Source organism: Salmo salar, chromosome ssa09, assembly GCF_905237065.1.
Source record: "Salmo salar chromosome ssa09, Ssal_v3.1, whole genome shotgun sequence".
Taxonomy (NCBI): Eukaryota; Metazoa; Chordata; class Actinopteri; order Salmoniformes; family Salmonidae; genus Salmo; species Salmo salar.
In genome coordinates, this window is record NC_059450.1 from 44,806,021 (window position 1) to 44,833,748 (window position 27,728).

The 27,728-nt window shown below is 40.7% G+C and overlaps 1 protein-coding gene across 1 annotated transcript; it reads left to right on the top strand.

Annotated features, from left to right (window-relative positions):
* Nucleotides 1-27,728, top strand: snx9a (sorting nexin 9a). The gene is made up of 18 exons (XM_045723704.1): nt 1-356; nt 945-1,031; nt 1,674-1,748; nt 10,334-10,420; nt 11,406-11,508; nt 11,960-12,122; nt 12,449-12,533; nt 13,643-13,768; nt 15,094-15,211; nt 24,366-24,496; nt 24,668-24,771; nt 24,989-25,092; nt 25,458-25,535; nt 25,651-25,727; nt 26,005-26,094; nt 26,361-26,475; nt 26,565-26,656; nt 27,451-27,728. Exons 1-18 carry the CDS (start codon nt 345-347, stop codon nt 27,496-27,498), a joined length of 1,695 nt encoding a protein of 564 aa, XP_045579660.1. The 5' UTR covers nt 1-344; the 3' UTR covers nt 27,499-27,728.

Genomic DNA, 27,728 nt, shown 5'->3' on the forward strand with positions numbered 1-27,728 from the left:
CCGCCGAGCACATGAACGCGGCACGTATCCACACCCCTGTTACTTGTTCTAGTTTTCTGCTTGGAGGAAGTGGCCCCTTTCGCTCTTTACCGCGGGGATACAAAATAATTAACAAACTATTCTGTTGTTGGAAAATTAAGCAATTGTCGTCCCGGAAGATTGAGAAATCGTTTCTGCAGAATAGCACGTTGTAACAACATAGTTGTAAGAAGATACGCCAGAGTGGATCGTTTTGAGCTGGAGTAGCCTAGCCTTGGCTGCTCTGTTTACATTGGGATTGTTTTGATGCGGGGTGTTTTCACGGTGACGTTTTTGCGTGGAAAACGACTATAAATCCTGCAACGATGGCAATGCAGGTAAGGGAGTTTCTTCAGCATGTCATGGTGCGCTTTATCGAATGGTAGACAACGTTAATATAGTTTTTTTGTCATACAGGATATGCGCTATTGGGGGTTTCATTGAAGTGTAGTGTAGATTGCAGAGTAATAACTTTTATAACTAAAAGAGAACATGTTTATAAACTGAACCAATGTCATACAAGATATGAATTGATGCCATGTGCATAGGTAGATTAAACAACACGTATGTATGTAGGCATTTACATGTTTATCTTTCAGTCTCTACTGTGAACTGCTTTTTGTAGGTTGTAGGCAACTGTTTTAGAGAGGGAGGCAGTGTGTTTGTGTTTGACACTACTCTCAGTGCCCTCGGGATAACACTCAGACAGGATATATGAGTGTGTGTGTGTGTGTGTGTGTGTGTGTGTGTGTGTGTGTGTGTGTGTTTCAGAGTGGTCCTGAGGTCATCACTGTGTGTCCTATGACTATGTCCTACAGTACCATTCAGAGTGGTCCTGAGGTCATCACTGTGTGTCCTATGACTACGTCCTACAGTACCATTCAGAGTGGTCCTGAGGTCATCACTGTGTGTTTGCTCTGTTTCAGGCCCAGGTGATATATGACTTCAGTGCTGAACCAGGAAATAACGAGTTGACAGTCAGGGAAGGAGAGACTGTCACCGTCCTCAACCAGGTACACACAGGATCTGACTGGCTGGCCATAGTCACCTGAAGTACTACAGTGTTACATGTCACGCTTTTCTGTCCAGGCTCTGATGAATAACTCTCATACCTCTTCTCTCTCTTCCTCTTGTCTCTCACTCTCTTCCTCTCTCCCTCTCTCTCCTCCTTCTCTCTCCCTCTTTCCCCCTTCTCTCTCTTCCTCTCCCTCTCTCTTCCTCTCCCTCTCTCCTCCTTCTCTCTCCCTCTTTCCCCCTTCTCTCTCTTCCTCTCCCTCTCTCTCTTCCTCTCCCTCTCTCTCTTCCTCTCCCTCTCTCTCCCCCTTCTCTCTCTCCCCCTTCTCTCTCTTCCTCTCCCTCTTTCTCCCCCTTCTCTCTCTTCCTCTTGTCTCTCACTCTGTTCCTCTCTCCCTCTCTCCCCCTTCTCTCTCTTCCTCTCTCCCTCTTCCCCCCTTCTCTCTCTTACTCTCCTTCTCTCTCTTCCTCTCCCTCTATCTTCCTCTCCCTCTCTCTCCCCCTTCTCTCTCTCCCTCTCCCTCTCTCTCCCCCTTCTCTCTCTTCCTCTCTCTCTTCCTCTCGCTCTCCCCATCTCTCTCCTTCTCTCTCCCCTTCTCTCTCTTCCTCTCCCTCTCTCTGCCACTCCTCTCTCTTTGCAGAATGTTGGTGGAGGATGGATAGAGGCTCAGAACTCCAGAGGAGAAAGTGGGCTGGTTCCGGAAGACTACTTACAGGTGAGTGTGTGTCTGTGTTCATTACGGATTACACACCATAACAGTGTGAGTGACGGTGCTGCTGTAACACATTCATTCTGTTGTAATTCACTACGTATCTATCTGTAAAGTAAATCAAATCAAATGTTATTTGTCACATGCGCTGAATACAACAGGTGTAGACCTTACAGTGAAATGATTCCTTACAAGCCCTTAATCAACAATGCTGTTTTAAAAAAAGGAATACAAAAATAAGGATAAGAAATAAAAGTAACAAATAATTAAAGAGCAGCAGTAAAATAACAATAGCGAGGCTATATACAGGGGTCAGTATGCAGGGGCACCGGTTAGTCGAGGTAATTGAGGTAATATGTACATGTAGGTAGAGTTATTAAAGTGACTAGGCATAGATAATAACAGAGAGTAGCAGCAGTGTAAAAGGGGTGGGGGTGGGGGGGGGGGCAATGCAAATAGTCTGGGTAGTCATTTGATTAGATGTTCAGGAGTCTTATGGCTTGGAGGTAGAAGCTGTTTAGAAGCTTCTTGGACCTAGACTTGGCGCTCCGGTACTTCTTGCAATGCGGTAGCAGAGAGAACAGTCTATGACTAGAGTGACTGGGGTCTTTGACAATTTTTAGGGCCTTCCTCTGACACCGCCTGGTGTAGAGGTCCTGGATGGCAGGCAGCTTAGCCCCAGTGATGTAATAGGCCGTACGTACTACCCTCTGTAGTGCCTTGTGGTCGGAGGCCGAGCAGTTGCCACACCAGGCAGGATGCTCTCGATGGTGCAGCTGTAGAACCTTTTGAGGATCTGAGGACCCATGCCAAATCTTTTCAGTCTCCTGAGGGGGAATAGGTTTTGTCGTGCCCTCTTTACAACTGTCTTGGTGTTCTCGGACTATGTTCGTTTGCTGGTGATGTGGACACTTGAAGCTCTCAACCTGCTCCACTACAGCCCGTTCAATGAGAATGGGGGTGTTCTCGGTCCTCCTTTTCCTGCAGTCCACAATAATTTCATTTGTCTTGATCACGTTGAGGGAGAGGTTGTTGTCCTGGCACCACACGGCCAGGTCTCTGACCTCGTCCCTATAGGCTGTCTCGTCATCGTCTGTGATCAGGCCTACCACTGTTGTGTCATCGGCAAACTTAATGTTGGTGTTGGATTCATGCCTGGCCGTGCAGTCATGAGTGAACAGGGAGTACAGGAGGCCCCTGTGTTGAGGATCAGCGTGGCAGATGTGTTGTTACCTACCCTTACCACCTGGGGAAGGGCAGTCAGGAAGTCCAGGATCCAGTTGCAGAGGGAGGTGTTTAGTTCCAGGGTCCTTAGCTTAGTGATGAGCTTTGAGGGCACTATGGTGTTGAACGCTGAGCTGTAGTCAATGAATAGCATTCTCACATAGGTTTTCCTTTTGTCCAGGTGGGAAAGGGCAGTGTGGAGTGCAATAGAGATTGCATCATCTGTGGATCTGTTAGGCAGTATGCAAATTGGAGTGGGTCTAGGGTTTCTGGGATAATGGTGTTGATGTGAGCCATGACCAGCCTTTCAAAGCACTTCGTGGCTACAGACGTGAGTGCTACGGGTGGGTAGTCATTTCGGCAGGTTACCTTAGTCCCTGTGCCCAAGAACACTATGGTGGTCTGCTTGAAACATGTAGGTATTACAGACTCAGACAGGGAGAGGTTGAACATGTCAGTGAAGACACTTGCCAGTTGATCAGCGCATGCTCGGAGTACACGTCCTGGTTATCCGTCTGGCCCTGCGGACTTGTGAATGTTGACCTGTTTAAAGGTCTTACTCACATCGGCTGCGGAGAGCGTGATCACACAGTCGTCCGGGACAGCTGATGCTCTCATGCATGTTTCAGTGTTACTTGCCTCGAAGCGAGCATAGAAGTAATTTAGCTCGTCTGGTAGGCTCGTGTCATTGGGCAGCTCTCGGCTGTGCTTCCTTTTGTAGTCCGTAATAGTTTGCAAGCCCTGCCACATCCGACGAGCGTCGGAGCCGGTGTAGTACGATTCAATCTTAGTCCGGTATTGACGCTTTGCCTGTTTGATGGTTCGTCGGAGGGCATAGCAGGATTTCTTATAAGCTTCCAGGTTAGAATCCCACTCCTTGAAAGTGGCAGCTCTACCCTTTAGCTCAGTGCTGATGTTGCCTGTAATCCATGGCTTCTGGTTGGGGTGTGTACGTACAGTCACTGTGGGGACGACGTCATCAATGCACTTATTGATGAAGCCAGTGACTGATGTGGTGTACTCCTCGATGCCATCAGAAGATTCCCGAAACATATTCCAGTCTGTGCTAGCAAAACAGTCCTGTAGCTTAGCATCTGCTTCATCTGACCACTTTTTTTTATTGACCGAGTCACTGGTGCTTCCTGCTTTAACTTTTGCTTGTAAACAGGAAGGAGGGTAGATAGAATTATGGTCAGATTTGCCAAATGGAGGGCGAGGGAAAGCTTTGTACGTGTCTCTGTGTGGAGTAAAGGTGGTCTAGAGTTTTTTTTCCCCCATCTGGTTGCACATTTTAACATACTGGTGGAATTTTAGTAAAACGGATTTAAGTTTCCCTGCATTAAAGTCCCCGGCCAGGTTTGGGTTAAAGTCCAGTTACATTCCAGTCAATTAAGGAAGTACACTGAAATTCCAATTCTCTTCAATACTTTTTAATTAGGACCATTTGGATTTGGAATCTGCTGTACTTTCTGAATTGACTGGACTGACTTTCCCCCCCCCCCCACCCACTTTATTTTAAGTTTACATGCACTCAATTAGTATTTGGTAGCATTGCCTTTAAATTGTTTAACTTGGGTCAAGCGTTTCGGGTAGCCTTCCACAAGCTTCCCACAATACGTTGGGTGAATTTTGGCCCATTCCTCCTGACAGAGCTGGTGTAACTTAGTCAGGTTTGAAGGCCTCCTTGCTCTCACACACTTTTTCAGTTCTGCCCACAAATGTTCTATAGGATTGAGGTCAGGGCTTTGTGATGGCCACTCCAATACCTTGACTTTGTTGTCCTTAAGCCATTTTGCCACAACTTTGGAAGTATGCTTGGGGTCATTGTCCATTTGGAAGACACATTTGCAACCAAGCTTTAACTTCCTGACTGATGTCTTGAGATGTTGCTTCAATATATCCACATACTTTTCCGTCCTTATGATGCCATCTATTTTGTGAAGTGCACCAGTCCCTCCTGCAGCAAAGCACCCACAGAACATGATGCTGCCACCCCCGTGCTTCACGGTTGGGATGGTGTTCTTCGGCTTGCAAGCCTCCCCCTTTTTCCTCCAAACATAAAGATGGTCATTATGGCCAAACAATTCTATTTTAGTTTCATCAGACCAGAGGACATTTCTCCAAAAAGTCCGATATTTGTCCCCATGTGCAGTTGCAAACCGTAGTATGACTTTTTTATGGCGGTTTTGGAGCAGTGGCTTCTTCCTTGCTTACCGGCCTTTCTGGTGAGGTCAATATAGGACTCGTTTTACTATGGATAAGTACATTCATCTCTAGGAGACAGAACACGTCTCCTTCCTGAGCGGTATGACGGCTGCGTGGTCCCATGGTGTTTATACTTGCGTACTATTGTTTGTACAGATGAACGTGGAACCTTCAGGCATTTGGAAATTGCTTCCAAGGATGAACCAGACTTGTGGAGGTCTTGGCTGATTTCTTTTGATTTTCCATGATGTCAAGGAGAGAGGCACTGAGTTTGAAGGTAGGCCTTGAAATACATCCACAGGTACACCTCCAATTGACTCAAATGATGTCAATTAGCCTATCAGAAGCTTCTAAAGCCATGACATAATTTTCTGGAATTTTCCAATCTGTTTATAGGCACAGTCAACTTAGTGTATTTAAACTTCTGACCCACTGGAATTGTGATACAGTGAATTATAAGTGAAATAATCTGTCTGTTAACAATTGTTGGAAAAATTACTTGTCATGCACACAGTAGAAAAACTATAGTTTGTTAACAAGAAATTTGTGGAGTGGTAGAAAAATGAGTTTTTGTTACTCCAACCTAAGTGTATGTAAACTTCTGACTTCAACTGTAGTGTAAAGGCTGTCTTCGTCGTCAGACGAAACAGAGAAGTCATCGTCTGAGAAAGTGAACCAATACACAGCGGAGTTAGTGTTCATCATTGAAGTTTAATTTACTAAAGAACACTACACAAAACAAGAAAACCGACAGCCAAACTGTCCTGTCAGGTGCAAAACACTAAACAGAAACAATTACCCACAAAACCCAAAGGCAAAACATGCTCCTTATGTGTGACTCCCAATCAGCAACAACGCTCTACAGCTGTGCCTGATTGGAAGCCACACGGCCAAAATTAATTAAACAAACCAACATAGAAAAATGCACATAGAACGCCCACCCAATGTAACACCCTGGCCTAACCAAAATAAAGAACAAAAACCCCTCTCTATGGCCAGGGCGTTACATGTAGGCTGTCTGTGGTTCCAGGGCATGTTTCGCTTTGCTTTAGCTAATGGATAAATGTTTACTGGTAGGCCTATTTGGTCATCATTTAAAACCACACTACAGCCTACTCTGGTTGTAAAGTGGTGCCATGAACTCAATATTAAGAGGTGAAAAATAAACAATATACTCCCAGAAAGCTGTGACTCTTCTCTCTGTATCTAGAACAACAGTAGTTGCTTTCAAAACAGTATTTTGCATATTTAGCAACGGTCATATGCTTGTCTCAGAACGCATCACTCTCTCCTCTGTGCGCACATTGTGGAGAGGGGGGTGAGAGTGGCTCGCTAACATAGCAACAGACAGCAAAACAGGGGCAGGCAAATACCTAGTTAAATGCTTATGTTCCTAGCTCCAACAGTGCATTAATACCTAGCTAAATGCTTATGTTCCTAGCTCCAACAGTGCATTATTACCTAGCTAAATGCTTATGTTCCTAGCTCCAACAGTGCATTAATACCTAGCTAAATGCTTTTGTTCCTAGCTCCAACAGTGCATTAATACCTAGCATTAATACCTAGCTAAATTCTCATGTTCCTAGCTCCAACAGTGCATTAAAACCTAGCTAAATGATTATCAGACCTACCAACATGTACACATTTACCAACTTCGCAATGCTCTGTCCATGTACGCAGGTATGAGGTCTGATTTTAAAAGTACGCAGAAATGAATAGGGCCTGATTTATTTATTTTTTACATTTTTAAAAACATTTTAATAAAAAATAAATCCACTGAGTAAATCTAACATCCCGATTCTCGAGCTGCAACTTATTTTTTTAAATTCATAATACAGATCAACAATTTACATTGTTACATCATACAAAACAGAACGCAGGTGTTAATAAGAAAATACTAAAACATACAAAAAATAAGAAATTCTAGTGCAATTGTAATCACTGGAAAAAATCTTATTATAATGATTCAGGAAAATGTTATTCTTGTTGTTATTCACTAGGGTTAAGGTTTTAATAAGATAGTTAAATTCAATCAAAAATATGTTTAATTTTGGTATAGAATTTAGGAATTTTTGTTTGTGTATAAAGTATTTGGCAACAAGAATAATACAATTCACAATCATTTTAAATAGTCTTGTTATCATTGCAATAGTAACATATATTATATCCTTCATGTCAAAAACATGGGTAGTGTTCATAATGGTAAATAAGTATTTTGCAAGGTTTTCCCAAAATTCTGACACAAATTTACATTCAAAGAACAAGTAAGACAGATTCTCACCTTCTTTTTCACAGAGAATGCAGATATCATCAATAGCCACAAATTTGGATAACATAGAATTACGTCGATATATCTTATGTAAAATTTTAAAGTGCACTTAACTTTGTTTGGTATACAATATTTGTAAGGCCTTAACCATGCATTTTTCCAGACAATGTCAAGAATAAGCATGTTCCAGAAATGTTTTCCTCTCGGTGTAAGTTGGTTTCACATTTAGAAACATTCAGTTTTAATCCTGATTCAATAGAAAATGCAGTTATAGCATTAAGAGCATGGGCGACCTGGTCTTTGTCTCTTAATAAAAAGAGTAGTATCATCAGCCAGTTGGGAAATTTAGATTTATTTGTTAAAAATGGTTAAGCCATACAAATTTGCATTATTCAGAATATCTAGAGATAGAATGGGAAAAAAATGAATAAAAATGGCGAAATTGGGCATCCCTGTCATACACTTCTGTTGATACTGAACCTTTTGGAAGTATTAAGGTTTAGTAACACAGAACTATTTATATCTTTGTAGAACATGCGAATGACTTTGATAATATTTTCAACGAATCCAAAAAGTTTAAGTGACCTAAAGAGAAATTCATGTTCAATTGTGTCAAAGGCTTTACAGAATTCCAAAAATAAGACAAGCGCATCTGAGTCAATTGCATCTGAATAATCTATAAGGTCCAAGACTAAACGAATGTTAGAGCTGATGTGATGGCCCTTCATAAATCCTGTTTGAGTCTCATTTATAATGGTATCTATTCCTTTCTTTAATCTTTTGGCATAAACCAGAGCAATCAATTTGTAATCAATATTTAATAAAGTAATTGGTCTCCAATAGACATGTACGGAGTTTGTGTCAACGGACATGGAGATGAATACATTATTATTCGACGTATCTACCCCATGTCTGCCCCTCCTCCTGTTTGTTGTGATGCTGAGTTGGCCGACTGTCAGCAGTACGTTAACACATGGACGAATCCCTTTTCGACTCTGTGTGTTGTGGAAAGGTAAACACTAATTGTTTTGATAAGCTAACATTAGCGAACATAAGATGGACATTCAGTGGACTCTAAAATGCCAGCAGTTCACTCGCATTTGCTAGTGAAAGAAATGAAATGCAAATACTGAAAAATAACTGGTTGCATTTGTGCGAGTGTGATATACATTTAATTCTGCATCCCGTTAGTTGTATTTTCCACGTAACATTACGAGGATCACGCAACCTGATAGACTATAACTGTAATTATGATCCACGTCATAAAAAGCATTACAAAAGTATAATCAAAAATAAATATAAACATCTTGGCATTAAATGGAGTCGGGAGTTTAGAAGACTGCGTGATGAAGAATGAATGAGTGTCCGGTATCAGCTATAGATGCAATGCTTCTAAAATGCATTGGCACTAGATTTGCGAGTTGAATCTCCAATTTGCCGCACGCGTCTTGTACTCTAAAAAGTTGGACAGGGTTGGCAGGTCTGGATTATGTTCCTAGCTCCAACAGTACATTAATAACTAGCCAAATGCTTGTGTTTTTAGCTCCAACAGTACATTTATAACTAGCTAAATGCTTGTGTTTTTAGCTCCAACAGTACATTAATAACTAGCTAAAGGCTTGTGTTTTTAGCTCCAACAGTACATTAATAACTAGCCAAATTATTAAGGTTCCTAGCTTCAACAGTACATTAATAACTAGCCAAATGCTTGTGTTTTTAGCTCCAACAGTACAGTAATACCTAGCTAAATGCTTGTGTTTTTAGCTCCAACAGTACAGTAATACCTAACAATACACGCAAATCCAAAACATTCAAAGAAAGTAATTAAGAAATATTGGAACAAGCAATGTCAGAGTCCGGGACAGTATATGGACAGTATATGACTAGAAAAGGTGTGTACAGTAGTAGTTATATAGGATTGGACTGGACTACAATACAGTATATACATATGAAGTGGCTAAAACAGTATGTAAATATTATTAAAGTGACCAGGTAGCCTGGCGGATAGGAGCGTTGGGCCAGTAACCGAAAGATTGCTGGGTCGAATCCCCGAGCTGACAAGGTAAAAATGTGTCGTTCTGCCCCTGAGCAAGGCAGTTACTGTTACCTGGGTGCCGATGACGTGGATGTCGATTGAGGCAGCCCCCCGCACCTCTCTGATTCAGAGGGGTTGGGTTAAATGTAGAAGACACATTTCAGTTGAATGCATTCAGTTGTACAACTGACTAGGTATCCCCCTTTCCCTTTGTCGGTGTTCCATGACTATGTACACAGGGCAGCAGTCTCTAAGGTGCAGGGTAGAGTACCGGGTGGTAGCCGGCTAGTAACAGTAACTAAGTTCATGGCAGGGATCTGGGCGGAGGCCGGCTAGTGGTGACTATTTAACAGTCTGATAGCCTGGAGATAGAAACTGTTTATCAGTCTACTGGAACGTTGTGTAGCAAAATCACTGAAAATGAACAACTTACACAAAATGCTTCGGTAAGAGGAAGGTGGTTTATCGTTCCAGCTCGTGTGTGTGTGTGTGTGTGTGTGTGTGTGTGTGTGTGTGTGTGTGTGTGTGCGCGGCATTCCTCAGTTATACAGGGGTTGGTATAGAGGAATCTTTGTGAGACGCCATCACACAGCCCTTGTTTTTGACAAACGTGATATCACCGGGGAGCCGCACGGTAACGACAAGGTTGAACTCTGGAAAAAGTTTGAAGACCCCAAGTACCACGCCAAAATAAACTTGACTAAATGTCGCTAACAGTGTGACGCTAAAGCAACGCTGTGTCTTTGCAAAGTATGTTTACTGGGATCTCTGTAGTACAAACAGTAATGCTTTCATCCTGCAGACATGGAAAGATAAAGTGAAAATGTGGATGTTTATTACAAACCCCCCATCTCTCAGGTTGGTGCGGTGTCGTCCAGAACACCAGAGACAGCTACCTATCCGGTTGCCTACATCCCAGAGTCCAGCAACAGCACAAACACTCAGGTACACACTACTTTATTACTATAAGTTATAGGGCTTGAGAGAGAGAGGGACTCTGTCTCTGTCTCTAAATTAAGGAAAGCTTTGACTATGTACAGACTCAGTGACCATAGCCTTGCTATTGAGAAAGGCTGCCATAGGCAGGCTATGTGCACACTGCCAACAAAATGATTTGGAAACTGAGCTGCACTTCCTGCCAAATGTATGACCATATTAGAGACACATATTTCCCTCAGATTACACAGATCCACAAAGAATTCGAAAACAACTACAATTTCAATGAACAACCATATCTATTTGGTGAAATACCACAGTGGGCCATCACAGCAACAACATTTGTGGCCTGTTGCCACAAGAAAAGGGCAACCAGTGAAGAACAAACACCATTGTAAATACAACCCATAATTATGTTTATTTATTTTCCCTTTTGTACTTTAACAATTTGCACATCGTTACAACACTGTATGTAGACATAATATGACATTTGAAATGTATTTATTCTTTTGGAACTTTTGTGAGAGTAATGTTTACTGTTAATTTGTTATTGTTTATTCCACTTTTGTTTATTATCTATTTCACTTGCTTTGGCAATGTTTCCTATGCCAATAAAGCCCCTTAAATTGAAATAGAGAGAGAGAGAGATGTTTATAGTCAGGCAGGAAGGGGAAATGGTCGTTACCATGGCGTTGAAGCTTCTCTTTTGTAGGCCCAAGGACAGTTCTGTCCACACTTGAGCCATTAAAACACACACAAACATCCAGGTACCTTCTGTCCACGCTTGAGCCATTAAAACTTCATAAAGCAGGACAGCATGCACCACACACACACTTTAGCCATGAAGACTGCCTTGGTTAGAGCCACGCCACTTCAAAACATCAAGCCACTTAGCCTTTAAAACAGAGCAGGGTGAAGCAGTCATTTTTTTTTTTTTTTTAAGCAGCTCTGTGAAACATTTCCCAGAGTTCACTGCTGCTGTTGATGTTTGCAGGTTGCTAACGGTGACAACCCTTGGTCTGGGGGAGGAGCTTACACCAACGACACAGCCGGGGGATGGGAGACCCAGGGATACGCACACACTCAACAGAATGCAGGTGACACACACACACTCAACAGAATGCAGGTGACACACACACACTCAACAGAATGCAGGTGACACACACACACTCAACAGAATGCAGGTGACACACACACACTCAACAGAATGCAGGTGACACACACACACACTCGACAGAATGCAGGTGACACACACACACACTCGACAGAATGCAGGTGACACACACACACACTCGACAGAATGCAGGTGACACACACACACACACTCGACAGAATGCAGGTGACACACACACACACTCGACAGAATGCAGGTGACACACACACACACTCGACAGAATGCAGGTGACACACACACACTCGACAGAATGCAGGTGACACACACAGACACACAAGATGTTTGTAAATGTTGTTATATTTGTTATGTTGTATTTATTTGTATTTTTTTAATATAATGTCCTTGTTTGTGCGTGTGCGTTTGTGCGTGTGAAGGTGATGATGACGATGATGGTGAGTGGGATGAAGAATGGGATGATGCCAGATCAACAGGGGGTTATGGAGAAACTACAGGGGCTTATGGAGAAACTACAGGGGAGGAGGAAGGACAGGCGGCAGGACGCGACACACACACACACATGAAGCTATCCCTCAACAAGTAAGACACACAAACATTATTTATTTTTAAATGTTGTTGCATTTCACTAGGGTTGCAAAATTCTGGTAACTTTTCAAAAATAGTGTGCAAAGTTGTCATCAAGGCAAAGGGTGGCTACTTTGAAGAATCTCAAATATGAAATATATTTTGATTGGTTTAACACTTTTTTTTGGTTACTACATGATTCCATATGTGTTATTTCATAGTGTTGATGTCTTCACTAATATTCTACAATGTAGAAAATAGCCAAAATAAAGAAACACCCTTGAAAGAGTAGATGTGTCCAAACTTTTGACTGGTACTGTAGGTCCGTATTCTTCCACTAGGTTTGCGTTCTCTAAGATCCCCAACCCAGAGGTCTACCTGCTGGCTAAACTACCACCCAAAGGCAAAGACAGACTCGCCATCTATGTGAGTCATCCATCTGTTCTACACATTTACATTACATTAACATTACTTTACAGTACATTAACATTACTTTACAGTACATTACATGAACAGTACATTAACATTACTTTACAGTACATTAACATTACTTTACAGTACAATACATTAACATTAACAGTACATTAACATTACTTTACAGTACATTACATTAACAGTGCATTAACATTACTTTACAGTACATTAACATTACTTTACAGTACATTAACATTACTTTACAGTACATTACATTAACAGTACATTAACATTACATTAACAGTACATTACTTTACCGTACATTATATTAACATTACTTTACAGTGCATTACATTAACATTACTTTACAGTACATTACTTTACAGTACATTAACATTACTTTACAGTACATTAACATTACTTTACAGTATATTAACATTACTTTACAGTACATTACTTTACAGTACATTACATTAACAGTACATTACATTAACATTACAGAACATTACTTTACAGTACATTACATTAACATTACTTTACAGTGCATTACATTAACATTACTTTACAGTACATTAACATGACTTTACAGTACATTACATTAACATTACATTAACATTACTTTGACATTACTTTTACATTCATCTGCATTACTTTACATTACTTTTACAAGGCTTTACATTACTTTACATTACTTTTACATTCATCTGCATTACTTTACATTACTTTTACAAGGCTTTACATTACATTACTTTTACATTCATCTGCATTACTTTACATTACTTTTACAAGGCTTTACATTACATTGTATTACATTCACATTACATTTAGATGACATTATTTACATAACATTACTTTACATTACTCTACATTTACATAACAGTACATTACATTAAATTACATTTAAATTACATTTACAAGGCATTACTCTTCTATACATTACTTTTACATTGCATTACTTTAAATTACATTTACAAGGCATTACATTTACATTACATTTACGGGTGGGGAAAAAACTCTTCTACTCTAGATGGTAATAGCAATGTAGTAATTGTTTTGTTTGTGTGTGTGTGTGTGTGTGTGTTTGTGTGTGTGTGTGTGTGTGTGTGTGTGTGTGTGTGTAGATGGGAGATGTGGGACCAGTGTGGCTGTATCCCCAGTCTCCTCTTGACTGTGTCGTGGCTGATCCTAAAAAGGGCTCTAAGATGTACGGCCTGAAGAGTTACATAGAGTACCAGGTCATACCCAATGTGAGTATCACACAGACACACAATGCCACTTCATATAATGTTTTCATACCCTACATTAGTCATCTCATATGTATATACTGTACTCTATACCATCTACTGCATCTTGCCATCTTGACGTAATGTATCACTAGCCACTTTAAACAATGCCACTTCATATAATGTTTTCATACCCTGCATTACTCATCTCATATGTATATACTGTACCCTGTACCATCTACTGCATCTTGCCTATGCCGTTCGGCCATCACTCATCCATATATTTATATGTACATATTCGTATTCATTCCTTTGCACTTGTGTGTATAAAGTAGTTGTTGTGGATTTGTTAGGTTATATTACTTGTTAAATATTACTGCATGGTCGGAACAGAAGCACAAACTTTTCGCTACACTTGCATTAACACCTGCTAACCATGTGTCTGTGACAAATACATTTGATTTGATTTGACTAGTGCTGAGCGATTAGTGCTTTTTGAGGTCGTTTCAGTTCGGTGAAAAATAAAGATTTTTTCCATTTTGATTTGTATAAAAACTTTTTTTTTTATGATGACCTTAAAATTATGTTAGAGCTTTTTAATAGAAATTCCAAAGCCAAATATTTAGAACATTCAATTGTCTTATTAAATTGTTTTTATTTGAGGACTTTTTATTATTTCATTATTTTTTTGTCATCATCTCTGCTCAGGCAGTAGCAGCCAACCAGCTAACCTCATTAACAAGTCATCCTATTTAGCTAGGCTAGTAACTAGCTAGCTGGCTAGTAGCTACCTATTATGTAATAGTAACTAGCTAGCTGGCTAGCTAGTAACTACCTAATATGCTGCAGAGCTGTCTGACGATAAAACTATTTTAGTTGTTCTTCAAAGTAGATGGGGTATACTTTCAAGACTGCTAATTACCAAGTACTACAACTATTAATCGGGTACAGCTACCTCACAAACTGTCTATATCCCTATTGTCATTGTCGTTGTGTACATTCCTCTCTCATGTGTCTTTCTGGGGCCGGAAGAGCAGGTTAGGCGCAATGGATTATAGGCATTGTAGTTAATTACCACCATTATTTTCTGTCCTGAACTAAGTTGAATATTGTCTGTTGAAAACTACAACTTCCAGCGGCCCACAGTTTGTCCTTGATCTGATTTCTCTCTAGAGGAACGGCGTGTAGAGCTCATAAAAAGTTTAAAAAAAATACTAACTAAATGGAATTCAAGTAATTTAACTGACATCGGTCAATTTAGTTGTTTAATAAGCCAAAAAATAATAAGTTGATCGCTCAGCACCAACACACACACACTTCTCTGACTCATCTTTTGGTGTTTTCTACAGACGACCAACAGACCTGTCAATCACAGGTATAAGCATTTTGATTGGCTGTATGAGCGCCTGTTGGAGAAGTTTGGTTCCGCCATCCCCATCCCCTCGCTGCCTGACAAACAGGTCACAGGTCAGTGGCTTCCATGGCAACTGTCGCCTCAGTTTTTCCTGAATGTATTGAGCTGTGTGTAAGGCATCCTTCAAGCATAAATAGTTCTGTATTGGAACCTGTTCACAATGGCCATCTAGTGAGGTCATAAATAGTTCTGTATTGGAACCTGTTCACAATGGCCATCTAGTGAGGTCATAAATAGTTCTGTATTAGAGCCTGTTCACAATGGCAATCTAGTGAGGTCATAAATAGTTCTGTATTGGAACCTGTTCACAATGGCCATCTAGTGAGGTCATAAATAGTTCTGTATTAGAGCCTGTTCACAATGGCCATCTAGTGAGATCATAAATAGTTCTGTATTGGAGCCTGTTCACAATGGCCATCTAGTGAGGTCATAAATAGTTCTGTATTAGAGCCTGTTCACAATGGCCATCTAGTGAGGTCATAAATAGTTCTGTATTGGAGCCTGTTCACAATGGCCATCTAGTGAGGTCATAAATAGTTCTGTATTAGAGCCTGTTCACAATGGCCATCTAGTGAGGTCATAAATAGTTCTGTATTAGAGCCTGTTCACAATGGCCATCTAGTGAGATCATAAATAGTTCTGTATTGGAGCCTGTTCACAATGGCCATTTAGTGAGGTCATAAATAGTTATTTATTAGAGCCTGTTCACAATGGCCATCTAGTGAGGTCATAAATAGTTCTGTATTAGAGCCTGTTCACAATGGCCATCTAGTGAGGTCATAAATAGTTCTTTATTGGAGCCTGTTCACAATGGCCATCTAGTGAGGTCATAAATAGTTATTTATTAGAGCCTGTTCACAATGGCCATCTAGTGAGGTCATAAATAGTTCTGTATTAGAGCCTGTTCACAATGGCCATCTAGTGAGGTCATAAATAGTTCTGTATTGGAGCCTGTTCACAATGGCCATCTAGTGAGGTCATAAATAGTTCTGTATTAGAGTCTGTTCACAATGGCCATCTAGTGAGGTCATAAATAGTTCTGTATTGGAGCCTGTTCACAATGGCCATCTAGTGAGGTCATAAATAGTTCTGTATTGGAGCCTGTTCACAATGGCCATCTAGTGAGGTCATAAATAGTTCTGTATTGGAGCCTGTTCACAATGGCCATCTAGTGAGGTCATAAATAGTTCTGTATTGGAGCCTGTTCACAATGGCCATTTAGTGAGGTCATAAATAGTTATTTATTAGAGCCTGTTCACAATGGCCATCTAGTGAGGTCATAAATAGTTCTGTATTGGAGCCTGTTCACAATGGCCATTTAGTGAGGTCATAAATAGTTATTTATTAGAGCCTGTTCACAATGGCCATCTAGTGAGGTCATAAATAGTTCTGTATTAGAGCCTGTTCACAATGGCCATCTAGTGAGCTCTAACTGTTTTATTGATTCCCCTGACAGCCCATACACACAAAATGTATGCAAGTCACGTTAGATAAAAGTGTCTGCTAAATGGCGTTTATTATTATTATTATTAAAGGTATAAGTATAAAAGTTTAGTATAAAATAAGTTTTGTAATTTACTGGTTCAGAATGTCACTATGGTACGTCTATTAAAATGTGGATGAATTAGGAGATGAGATAAATCCAATTATCTTTTTTATTTTTTACACACACTGCGAAGACCGAGGGGGATAATATGATGGTGGATTTTGTTGGCTTGTCAGGCCGGTAGGTGGGGTTGTAGTGATTTAGTAGGGACAAAACACATATCAGGGTGAGATCAAAACATAAAAAGTGCATGAAGGATCAAGTAGTGCTGCCGGGTGAATAAAGTGGAAGGAAATAGGCTTAACAGTAACACGTCATTAACAGGAGGTAAATGGGTTTACACAGTAAGAGTTAAATGGGCTTAACAGTAACATGTAAATGGGCTTAACGGTACCATGTAATTAACAGGAAGGAAATGGGTTTAACAGTAACATGTAATTAACAGGAAGGAAATGGGTTTAACAGTAACATGTAATTAACAGGAAGGAAATGGGTTTAACAGTAACATGTAATTAACAGGAAGGAAATGGGTTTAACAGTAACGTGTAATTAACAGGAAGGAAATGGGTTTAACAGTAATGTGTAATTAACAGGAAGGAAATGGGTTTAACAGTAACGTGTAATTAACAGGAAGGAAATGGGTTTAACAGTATCGTGTAATTAACAGGAAGGAAATGGGTTTAACAGTAACATGTAATTAACAGGAAGGAAATGGGTTTAACAGTAACGTGTAGTTAACAGGAAGGAAATGGGTTTACCAGTAACATGTAGTTAACAGGAAGGAAATGGGTTTAACAGTAACATGTAGTTAACAGGAAGGAAATGGGTTTAACAGTAACATGTAGTGAACAGGAGGGAAATGGGTTTAACAGTAACGTGTAATTAACAGGAAGGAAATGGGTTTAACAGTAACAGGTAATTAACAGGAAGGAAGCAGGTTTAACAGTAACATGTAGTTAACAGGAAGAAAATGGGTTTAATCTTACATCTAGACGTTCCGCTAGCGGAACACCTGCTCCAATATCCAATGATGGGCGTGGCGCGAAATACAAAGTCCTCGAAAATCCGAAAACTTCCAATTTTTCAAACATATGACTATTTTACACCATTTTAAAGACAAGACTCTCGTTAATCTAACCACACTGTCCGATTTCAAAAAGGCTTTACAACGAAAGCAAAACATTAGATTATGTCAGCAGAGTACCCAGCCAGAAATTATCAGACACCCATTTTTCAAGCTAGCATATAATGTCACAAAAACCAAAACCACAGCTAAATGCAGCACTAACCTTTGATGATCTTCATCAGATGACACTCCTAGGACATTATGTTATACAATACATGCATGTTTTGTTCAATCAAGTTCATATTTATATCAAAAACCAGCTTTTTACATTAACATGTGACTAGCATGTGACTAGCATTCCCACCGAACACTTCTGGTGAATTTACTAAATTACTCACGATAAACGTTCACAAAAAACATAACAATTATTTTAAGAATTATAGATACAGAACTCCTTTATGCAATCGCGGTGTCCGTTTTTAAAATAGCTTTTCAGTGAAAGCACATTTTGCAATATTCTGAGTAGATAGCCCGGCCATCATGGCTAGCTATTTTGACACCCACCAAGTTTGGCACTCACCAAACTCAGATTTACTATAAGAAAAATTGGATTACCTTTGCTGTTCTTCGTCAGAATGCACTCCCAGGACTTCTACTTCAATAACAAATGTTGGTTTGGTTCCAAATAATCCATAGTGATATCCAAATAGCGGCTTTTGTTGTGCGTTCAAGACACTACACGAAGGGTAACGAAGGGTGACGCGCCCGGCGCGTTTCGTGACAAAAAAATTCAAAATATTCCATTACCGTACTTCGAAGCATGTCAAACGCTGTTTAAAATCAATTTTTATGCGATTTTTCTCGTAAAAAAGCGATTTAGCTGTGGTTTTGGTTTTTGTGACATTATATGCTAGCTTGAAAAATGGGTGTCTGATTATTTCTGGCTGGGTACTCTGCTGACATAATCTAATGTTTTGCTTTCGTTGTAAAGCCTTTTTGAAATCGGACAGTGTGGTTAGATTAACGAGAGTCTTGTCTTTAAAATGGTGTAAAATAGTCATATGTTTGAGAAATTGAAGTAATAGCATTTCTAAGGTATTTGAATATCGCGCCACGGGATTCCACTGGCTGTTGAGTAGCCCATAGAGGTTAACCCTGTGTGGGACGGACATCCAGCGAAAAATCATATCGCCATTAGCATAACAAAATGTAATAATAATAAAAATAAAAAAAAGTCAAATTATATCGTTTTATAGATACACCTCTCCTGAATTGAACCACGTTGTCCGATTTCAAAAAGGCTTTACAGGAAAAGCAAAACATTAGATTATGTTAGAGGAGTATATCGTAAAAGTAGCCACATAGCCATTTTCCGACCAACCACATGCATCACAAATAACCAAAAAACAGCTAAATGCAGCACTAACCTTTGACAATCTTCATCAGATGACACACCTAGGACATCATGTTACACAATACATGCATTCTTTTGTTCGATAAAGTTCATATTTATATATAAAAACAGCATTTTACATCGGTGCGTAACGTTGACTAACTATTTTCCCTCAAATGCATCCGATGAAACAGAGCTACAATTTACTAAATTACTATTCGAAAACATTTTTAAAATGTTTTGTCATTCTAAGATTTATAGATGAATATCTCTTGAAAGCACCTGTAATGCCAGATTTAAAAATAACTTTACTGGGTAATCACACTTTGCGATAAAAGGGGATGCGATACTCAGAACAATAGGCTAGCAATAGCAATAGGCTAGCCATCTTGGAACAATCGCATATCACATCTAGTCTTGTATACTATTGTCAATAATCCCTTACCTTTGGTTGTCTTCATCAGAAAGCACTTCCAGGAATCCCAGGTCCACAACAAATGTATTTTCGTTCGAAAAAATGACTCCTTTATGTTCCAAGAGCTTGTTCTTGTTAGCGCGTCTGAAGGCTGATCCAAATGCTTCGTCGGCCACGGGACAGCCATTTCGAGAAAATGCATTTTTTCCCCATTTAGGTTCGTTCAAACATGTCAAACGTTGTATAACATAAATCTTCAGGGCGTTTTTCAACAAGAGAGCCAATAAGATTCGAGGGGGACGATTGCATTGTGTTTCAAAACGTTTCGAAAGGGGAGGGTAACCAGGGGCGCCGGCGTCATAATGGTGATGGCCCTCTCCGTGTGACCACGTTCCACAGCGTCTCATTCATTCAATTTTAACAGTAGAAGGCTCAAACCAATTTGTGAAGACTGGGGACATCTAGTGGAAGCAATAGGAAGTGCTCAATGAACCATAGCTCACGGTGTGATTAATAGGCAACGTGATGAAGTTGAGTTCGCAATTCAGAATTCCACTTCCTGTTTCCATCTGTCTCGGGGTTTTGACTGCCATATGAGTTCTGTTATACTCACAGACACCATTCAAACTGTTTTAGAAACTTTAGGGTGTTTTCTATCCACAAGTATTAATTATATGCATATCCTAGCTTCTGAGTTTAAGTAGGAGGCCGTTTAAAATGGGCACAAATTTTTTTCAAAAATCGCTTTAGCGCCCCCTATCCTAGGGGAACGCCAAGAGGTTAAGAATTATAGATAGACTACTCCTTTATGCAACCGCTGTGTCAGATTTTAAAATAGCTTTACGGAGAAAGCACATTTTTCAATATTCTGAGTACATAGCTCGCCATCACAGCGAGCTATCCAGACACCTGCCAAGTTCGGGGCAACCTAAACTCAGAATTAGTATTAGAAATATTGTCTTGCCTTTGCTGATCTTCGTCAGAATGCACTCCCAGGACTGCTACTTCCACAAGAAATTTAGTTTTTGTTTGAAATAATACATTTTTATGTCCAAATACCTCCGTTTTGTTCGTGTGTTTAGGTCACTATCCTAAAGCATGATGCGTGAGCGCAATTAGAGACACAAAAAGTCAAAATGTTCCATTACCGTACTTAGAAGCATGTCAAACTCTGTTTAAAATCAATCTTTATGGTATTTTTAACGTAATAATAATATTCAAACCGGACAATAGCGTATTCATTCCAGGAGAAAAAGAAGGAACAGTGTGCTCGCATGACCGCGCATATCCAATCCCTTTGTTGCCAGGCAGGCCACTCAGTAACTGAGCTCCTATACTCTGCCCAGTGACAGGAGAATGCTCAAACCACTTTCTGAAGGCTTTTGACAGCCAATGGAAGCCTTAGAAAGTGCAACGTAACCCCACAGATACTGTAGTTTTGAAAGGGACTAGAAAGAAGAACTACATTTCTCAGATCCTCCACTTCCAGGTTGACTTTTTCTCTGTTTTTTTGCCTGCCATATGAGTTCTGTTATACTCACAGACACCATTCAAACAGTTTTAGAAACTTCAGAGTGTTTTCTATCCATATCTACTAATAATATGCATATTCTAGTTTCTGGGCCAGAGTAGTAACCTGTTTAAATTGGGTACGTTTTTCATCCGGCTGTGAAAATACTGCCCCCTATACCCCAACAGGTTTTAACAGTAACATGTAGTGAACAGGAAGGAAATGGGTTTAACAGTAACACGTAATAATCAGGACACTGACAAACATGAGCTAAAACAGAAGAGCACATGGCATAACAAATTGAGGACCTGAATATTATCAAAGGGGTGTAATAACTAAGACTAGAAATGTGGAAGCATAATACATGTTTAGCAAGAGCACTTACATTTAAACACTCCCGTAATATAACAGAAAAAGTTTCCGGTTTTATTAGTCCGTAGATACGGGATATGCATGGTATAACATTGTCCAACCTGCTTACTTGCAGGTTCCTTCTGGACAATACAACAACAATTAGAAATATAAGAGTATGAACATACAGTAAATGGGTCAGTATAATATAATACCATTTTTAGCATAAGTATAATATAGGAAGTCACAATTTTATAGTCCATGAGCTGAAGAACATACGCACATCCAGGTACGTTTAGCAGGTTCTGGAGTAAGGAGCAAACTCATGGAAAACAGAAAGGAAAATGCCGCACTGTTTAGCAATTAACCATAATCAAAACTCATGACATTACTACCCTGCATCAATCTGCAGGTAGCTAACACACCAGGTTCAATGTTAACTAGCTAACATTAGGCTATAACTAGCAAAGCAAATGGCTCTGAAATACAAATAATATTACTACACAGATCATACACATAACGTTAGCTAGCTGACCTAACAACAGCAGTCGAGCACCAAAGCTAACTGGCTAATGTTGGCTAGCTTGCTAGCTACTTCCCGACACATGAGAAACCAGCTCACTCTGAGCTGACCATTTTACTCACCCTATTGAAATGGATACTTGCATAATCCCAACTCATGACGTTACTACCCTGCATGAATTTGCAGCTAATCAACCAAGTTCAACGTTATCCAGCTAACATTAGGCTATAACTAGCAAACCAATTGGATTTGAGATACGAATAATATTACTACACAGATCATACAGCTAACGTTAGCTAGCTAGCTAATAGTACACTTTAACATGAAATGAAAATGACTGAGACAACATTTTTGAAACATGTAATATCTGATAATGTAGCTAGCTAGCCTCTCTAGGCTAGGCGGGACGAATTCGTCCCACCTACGTAACAGCCAGTGTAATCCAGTGGCGCGATTTTCAAAACGTTAAAAATCCTATTACTTCAATTTCTCAAACATATGACTATTTTACAGCCATTTAAAGACAAGACTCTCGTTAATCTAACCACACTGTCCGATTTCAAAAAGGCTTTACAACGAAAGCAAAACATTAGATTATGTCAGCAGAGTACCAAGCCAGAAATAATCAGACACCCATTTTTCAAGCCAGCATATAATGTCACCAAAACCCAGAAGACAGCTAAATGCAGCACTCACCTTTGATGATCTTCATCAGATGACAACCCTAGGACATTATGTTATACAATACATGCATGTTTTGTTCAATCAAGTTCATATTTATATCAAAAACCAGCTTTTTACATTAGCATGTGACGTTCAGAACTCGCATACCCCCGCAAACTTCCGGGGAATTCGCTAACATTTTACTAAATTACTCACGATAAACGTTCACAAAAAGCATAACAATTATTTTAAGAATTATAGATACAGACCTCCTCTATCCACTCGATATGTCCGATTTTAAAATAGCTTTTTGGTGAAAGCACATTTTGCAATATTCTAAGTACATAGCCCAGGCTTCACGGGCTCGCTATTTAGACACCCGGCAAGTTTAGCACTCACCATAATCATATTTACTATTATAAAAGTTTGATTACCTTTTGTTGTCTTCGTCAGAATGCACACCCAGGACTGCTATTTCAATAACAAATGTTGGTTTGGTCCAAAATAATCCATCGTTATATCCGAATAGCGGCGTTTTGTTCGTATGCGTTCCAGACACTATCCGAAATAGTAAAGAAGTGTCACGCGCATGGCGCAATTCGTGACAATAAAATTCTAAATATTCCATTACCGTACTTTCGAAGCATGTCAACCGCTGTTTAAAATCAATTTTTACGACACTTTTCTCGTAGAAAAGCGATAATATTCCGACAGGGAATCTCCTTTTCGGCAAACAGAGGAAAAAATCCCAAAGGCGGGGGCGGTCGGGGTCACGCGCATAAGCCCGTGTCCCTTGATCGGCCACTTGAGAAAGGCGATAATGTGTTTCAGCCTGGGGCTGGAATGACGACATTCTGTTTTTTCCCGGGCTCTGAGCGTCTATGGACGACGTGGGAAGTGTCACGTTAGAGCAGAGATCCTTAGTAAATGATAGAGATGGAAAAGAATTTCAACAAATGGTCAGACAGGCCACTTCCTGTAAAGGAATCTCTCAGGTTTTGACCTGCCATTTAAGTTCTGTTATACTCACAGACACCATTCAAACAGTTTTAGAAAATGTAGGGTGTTTTCTATCCATATGTAATAAGTATATGCATATTCTAGTTACTGGGTAGGAGTGGTAACCAGATTAAATCGGGTATGTTTTTTATCCAGCCGTGTCAATACTGCCCCCTAGCCCTAACAGGCTAGACTATCTTACCCGTATACATGGATGGACGCTTCTCTCGGATGCCGTGGTTTCCCTTAGTTTGAAGATGTAATCCGGAGACAGGTGATTTCTCCATCTCCTTAGCCATCATACTCTAATTCCACTGATTTCAAAACTCTGTCCTCCAGAAAGTGGAGAGCAACACTTACGCAGTTCTACTACGAGATATATATATTTTTTAAAGCAGTGTTAGACAGGATTACCTAGACATACTGACCAGCTCAAATTGACAGAAGCGTGCTGTATGGCAGACCAATCGGAACTCATCTCTCTGCATGTCCAGCCCTCTCATTATCCCAACCAATCATGGCTAGCGAAAGGTTGTTGACTTTTTCTGTGGCTAAACCAACTAGGCTCCTAATTTAACATTTTTATTCGTATTTACAGATGGCATATAAGTTATTAAGTGAGAACAGGTGGAGTGGGTAGGAACGTGACCAAGCACCAATTAGTTCAACCAGGTCATCTGCAGAAGAGTGGTCGTCAAATACAATGTTATTATTATTATATCCAATCCTCCATCTTGCCAGGTCGTTTTGAGGAAGAGTTTATCAAGATGAGGATGGAGAGACTGCAGGGCTGGTTGTGTCGTATGTGTCGACATCCTGTCGTCTCCAACAGTGACGTCTTCCAACTCTTCCTCACGTACAGAGACGAGAAGGTACACACGCACGCGCACACGCACACATATACACACATTCGTGCACATATGCGCACACACACACATATACACACACACACACAAGTGCGAGCGCACACACACACACACACACACACACACACTCGTGCAGTCCCTCACTCTCTCTCTGTCTGTGTGTATGTATGTGGTCAGGAGTGGAAGACCGGGAAGAGGAGAGCAGAGAAGGATGAGTGTGTTGGACCAATGGTCTTCTCCACCATCGACCCTGAAGCTCCTGAGTTAGACATAATAGAAGTGTACGTATGGTAGATAGATACACACACACACACACACACACACACACACTCATAGAGATTTCAGATGCGTATTTGACATTGGTTCTTATCTGGCTGTGTGTGTGTGTGTGTGTGTGTGTGTGTGTGTGTGTGTGTGTGTGTGTGTGTGTGTGTGTGTGTGTGTGTGTGTGTGTGTGTGTGTGTGTGTGTGTGTGTGTGTGTGTGTGTGTGTGTGTAGGGAGCAGAAGTGTGAGTTGTTCAGTAGGTTCACTAAGGAGATGGATGATGGAGTTAAAGACCTGCTGAACGTTGGGAACATACACTGGAAACGCTGCACAGGCCGTGAGGAGTGAAACACACACACACACACACACAAGGGACTACCTTCCTGCCTTGAAAAACTACAAACTCTACCTACACTCCTCTCTGAAAACTCTAACCCTAGCTTCATGTCCACACCCAGTCTCAACCCTAACCCTACTTTGTTAAAACTACAACTCCCTCCTAGCCATACTTTGTTAAAACTACAACTCCCTCCTAGCCATATTTTGTTAAAACTACAACTCCCTTCTTTCCATACTTTGTTAAAATTACAACTTCCTCCTAGCCATACGTTGTTACAACTCCCGCCGAGCAATACTTTGTTAAAACTACAACTCCCTCCAAGTCGTACTGCATTAAACCAGGTGTTTGCTTGATGTGTTCAGCTCTGCGTAAGGAGTACCAGAAGATTGGGAAAGCCTTTCAGAACCTGTCATCTGTCTTCAACACCAGTGGCTATACAGGTATTGACTGACTCCCATGAGGATTTACGCTCTGTGTTGCTGGCAACTGTCATAGTACTGTCACTAAACTGTACACTATGATCAATTGGGTCTCTGTCGTGTGTGTGTGGTGTAGGAGAGGCCACACTCACAGATGCTCTCACAGCTGCAGGGAAAACATACGAGGAGATCTCACAGATCGTAGCTGAGCAGGTAACACACACATAGATAACCTATGTTCTTCCTGTCCTTGAGGCATTTCCTGTTCGTCTCTCTCCCTCCTTCCTTCCCTTTGAATACATTCTCTCTCTCCATCCCGCCCACTCTTTCTCTCTCTGCCATTCCCTCCCACACTCTCTCTCTCTACTATCCATCCCCCTTCTTTCTCTCTCCCTCTCTATCTCTCTCTCTCATTCTCTCATTGTCTCTGAAGGTCGAACTACATACTCTGAGTGAAAATAAAAACTGTTGTGATGTGTATTTCTTCCAGCCCAGAAAAGACCTTCATTTCCTGATGGAAACCAACAATGAATACAAAGGGCTGCTAGGCTGCTTCCCTGATACTATAGGAGTACACAAGGTACACAACAGATACTACTCTACTACTGTCAAGTATTATTAAGTATTGTAGCCTGATACACTTCAGATCACAACTAAGTTGTGAATAAGTAGTTTGTTGAGCTGTGCTTGATTTAGCTGGTCCGTAACAGTAGAACCAATGGAATAGTCCTAAAAGTACAAACTCCGCTCTCCAGGAGAGCTGCTCAAGCTAAATGAAGTGTGTGTGTGTGTGTGTGTGTGTGTGTGTGTGTGTGTGTGTGTGTGTGTGTGTGTGTGTGTGTGTAGGCGGCTATAGAGAAGGTGAGGGAAGGGGATAAGATGGTGGCAGCAGGGAAGATCACCACACAGGATAAAGTGACCATGGCTAAACGCACCAGCATCATGTGCTACTCACTACAAGGTAACACGCGCACACACACATATACACACACACACACATGTTCACCTGTGTAACACAACCTCTTACTTGCCTTCTGTGTTTCCATACAGCTGAGATGAACCACTTCCATAGCAACCGTATCTATGACTACAACAGAGTCATGCAGCTCTACCTGGAAGAACAGATCAGGTTCTATGAAACGGTAAGGGGGGGTAAGAGAGAGAGAGTGGGTTCTATGAAACGTTAAGGGGGTAAGAGAGAGAGAGGGTTCTATGAAAAGGTAAGGGGGAGCGAGAGAGCGGGTTCTATGAAACAGTAAGGGGGAGCGAGAGAGAGAGAGGGTTCTATGAAACGGTAAGGGGGGTAAGAGAGAGAGAGGGGGTTCTATGAAACGGTAAGGGGGGTAAGAGAGAGAGGGGGGTTCTATGAAACGGTAAGGGGGTAAGAGAGAGAGGGGGTTCTATGAAACGGTAAGGGGGGTAAGAGAGAGAGGGTTCTATGAAATGGTAAGAGAGAGAGGGTTCTATGAAACGGTAAGGGGGTAAGAGAGAGGGGGGGGTTCTATGAAACGGTAAGGGGGGTAAGAGAGAGATGGTTCTATGAAACGGTAAGGGGGGTAAGAGAGAGAGGGTTCTATGAAATGGTAAGAGAGAGAGGGTTCTATGAAATGGTAAGAGAGAGAGGGTTCTATGAAATGGTAAGAGAGAGAGGGTTCTATGAAATGGTAAGAGAGAGAGGGTTCTATGAAATGGTAAGAGAGAGAGGGTTCTATGAAATGGTAAGAGAGAGAGGGGGTTATTGGGTTTCATGATGTTTTGAAATAATCATATGTTTGGATAGACAATATGGTTTGAAAGACATTATAGTTTTGAAAGACAGCCATATGCTCTATATCACACAAGTCTAAAGAGTAATACTGTAGATGCATGCTCTGGTTAATGTAGTTGTTGTCTCCTGATGTATGATCGTTAATGTAGTTTCCTTCTCATTGGTCAGATTGCTGAGAAGCTGAAGCAAACCCTGGGCCAGTTTACCACCCTGTAAAGGGAAACACACACACAAACCTTGTTCTTCTCCTTTCTGCTTCGTGGACCAACAACTTTAAACAGGATGGACTGGTGTCTGGATGATGTAGTTGGAAGACAGTGTCACCCTGTGCCTTTAACTGGACTGGTGTCTGGATGATGTAGTTGGAAGACAGTGTCACCCTGTGCCTTTTAACTACTCAAGGAGTTAAAGATAATGAGGTTATATTTTAATATTACAGTGCAGAA

What these genes read in the sequence shown, in the direction of transcription:
- snx9a (XM_045723704.1), top strand. An exon ending in TTCCGGAAGACTACTTACAG is followed by an intron (nt 1,749 to 10,333) that starts GTGAGTGTGTGT and finishes CCCATCTCTCAG; the next exon opens with GTTGGTGCGGTGTCGTCCAG. An exon ending in CATGTGCTACTCACTACAAG is followed by an intron (nt 26,476 to 26,564) that starts GTAACACGCGCA and finishes GTTTCCATACAG; the next exon opens with CTGAGATGAACCACTTCCAT.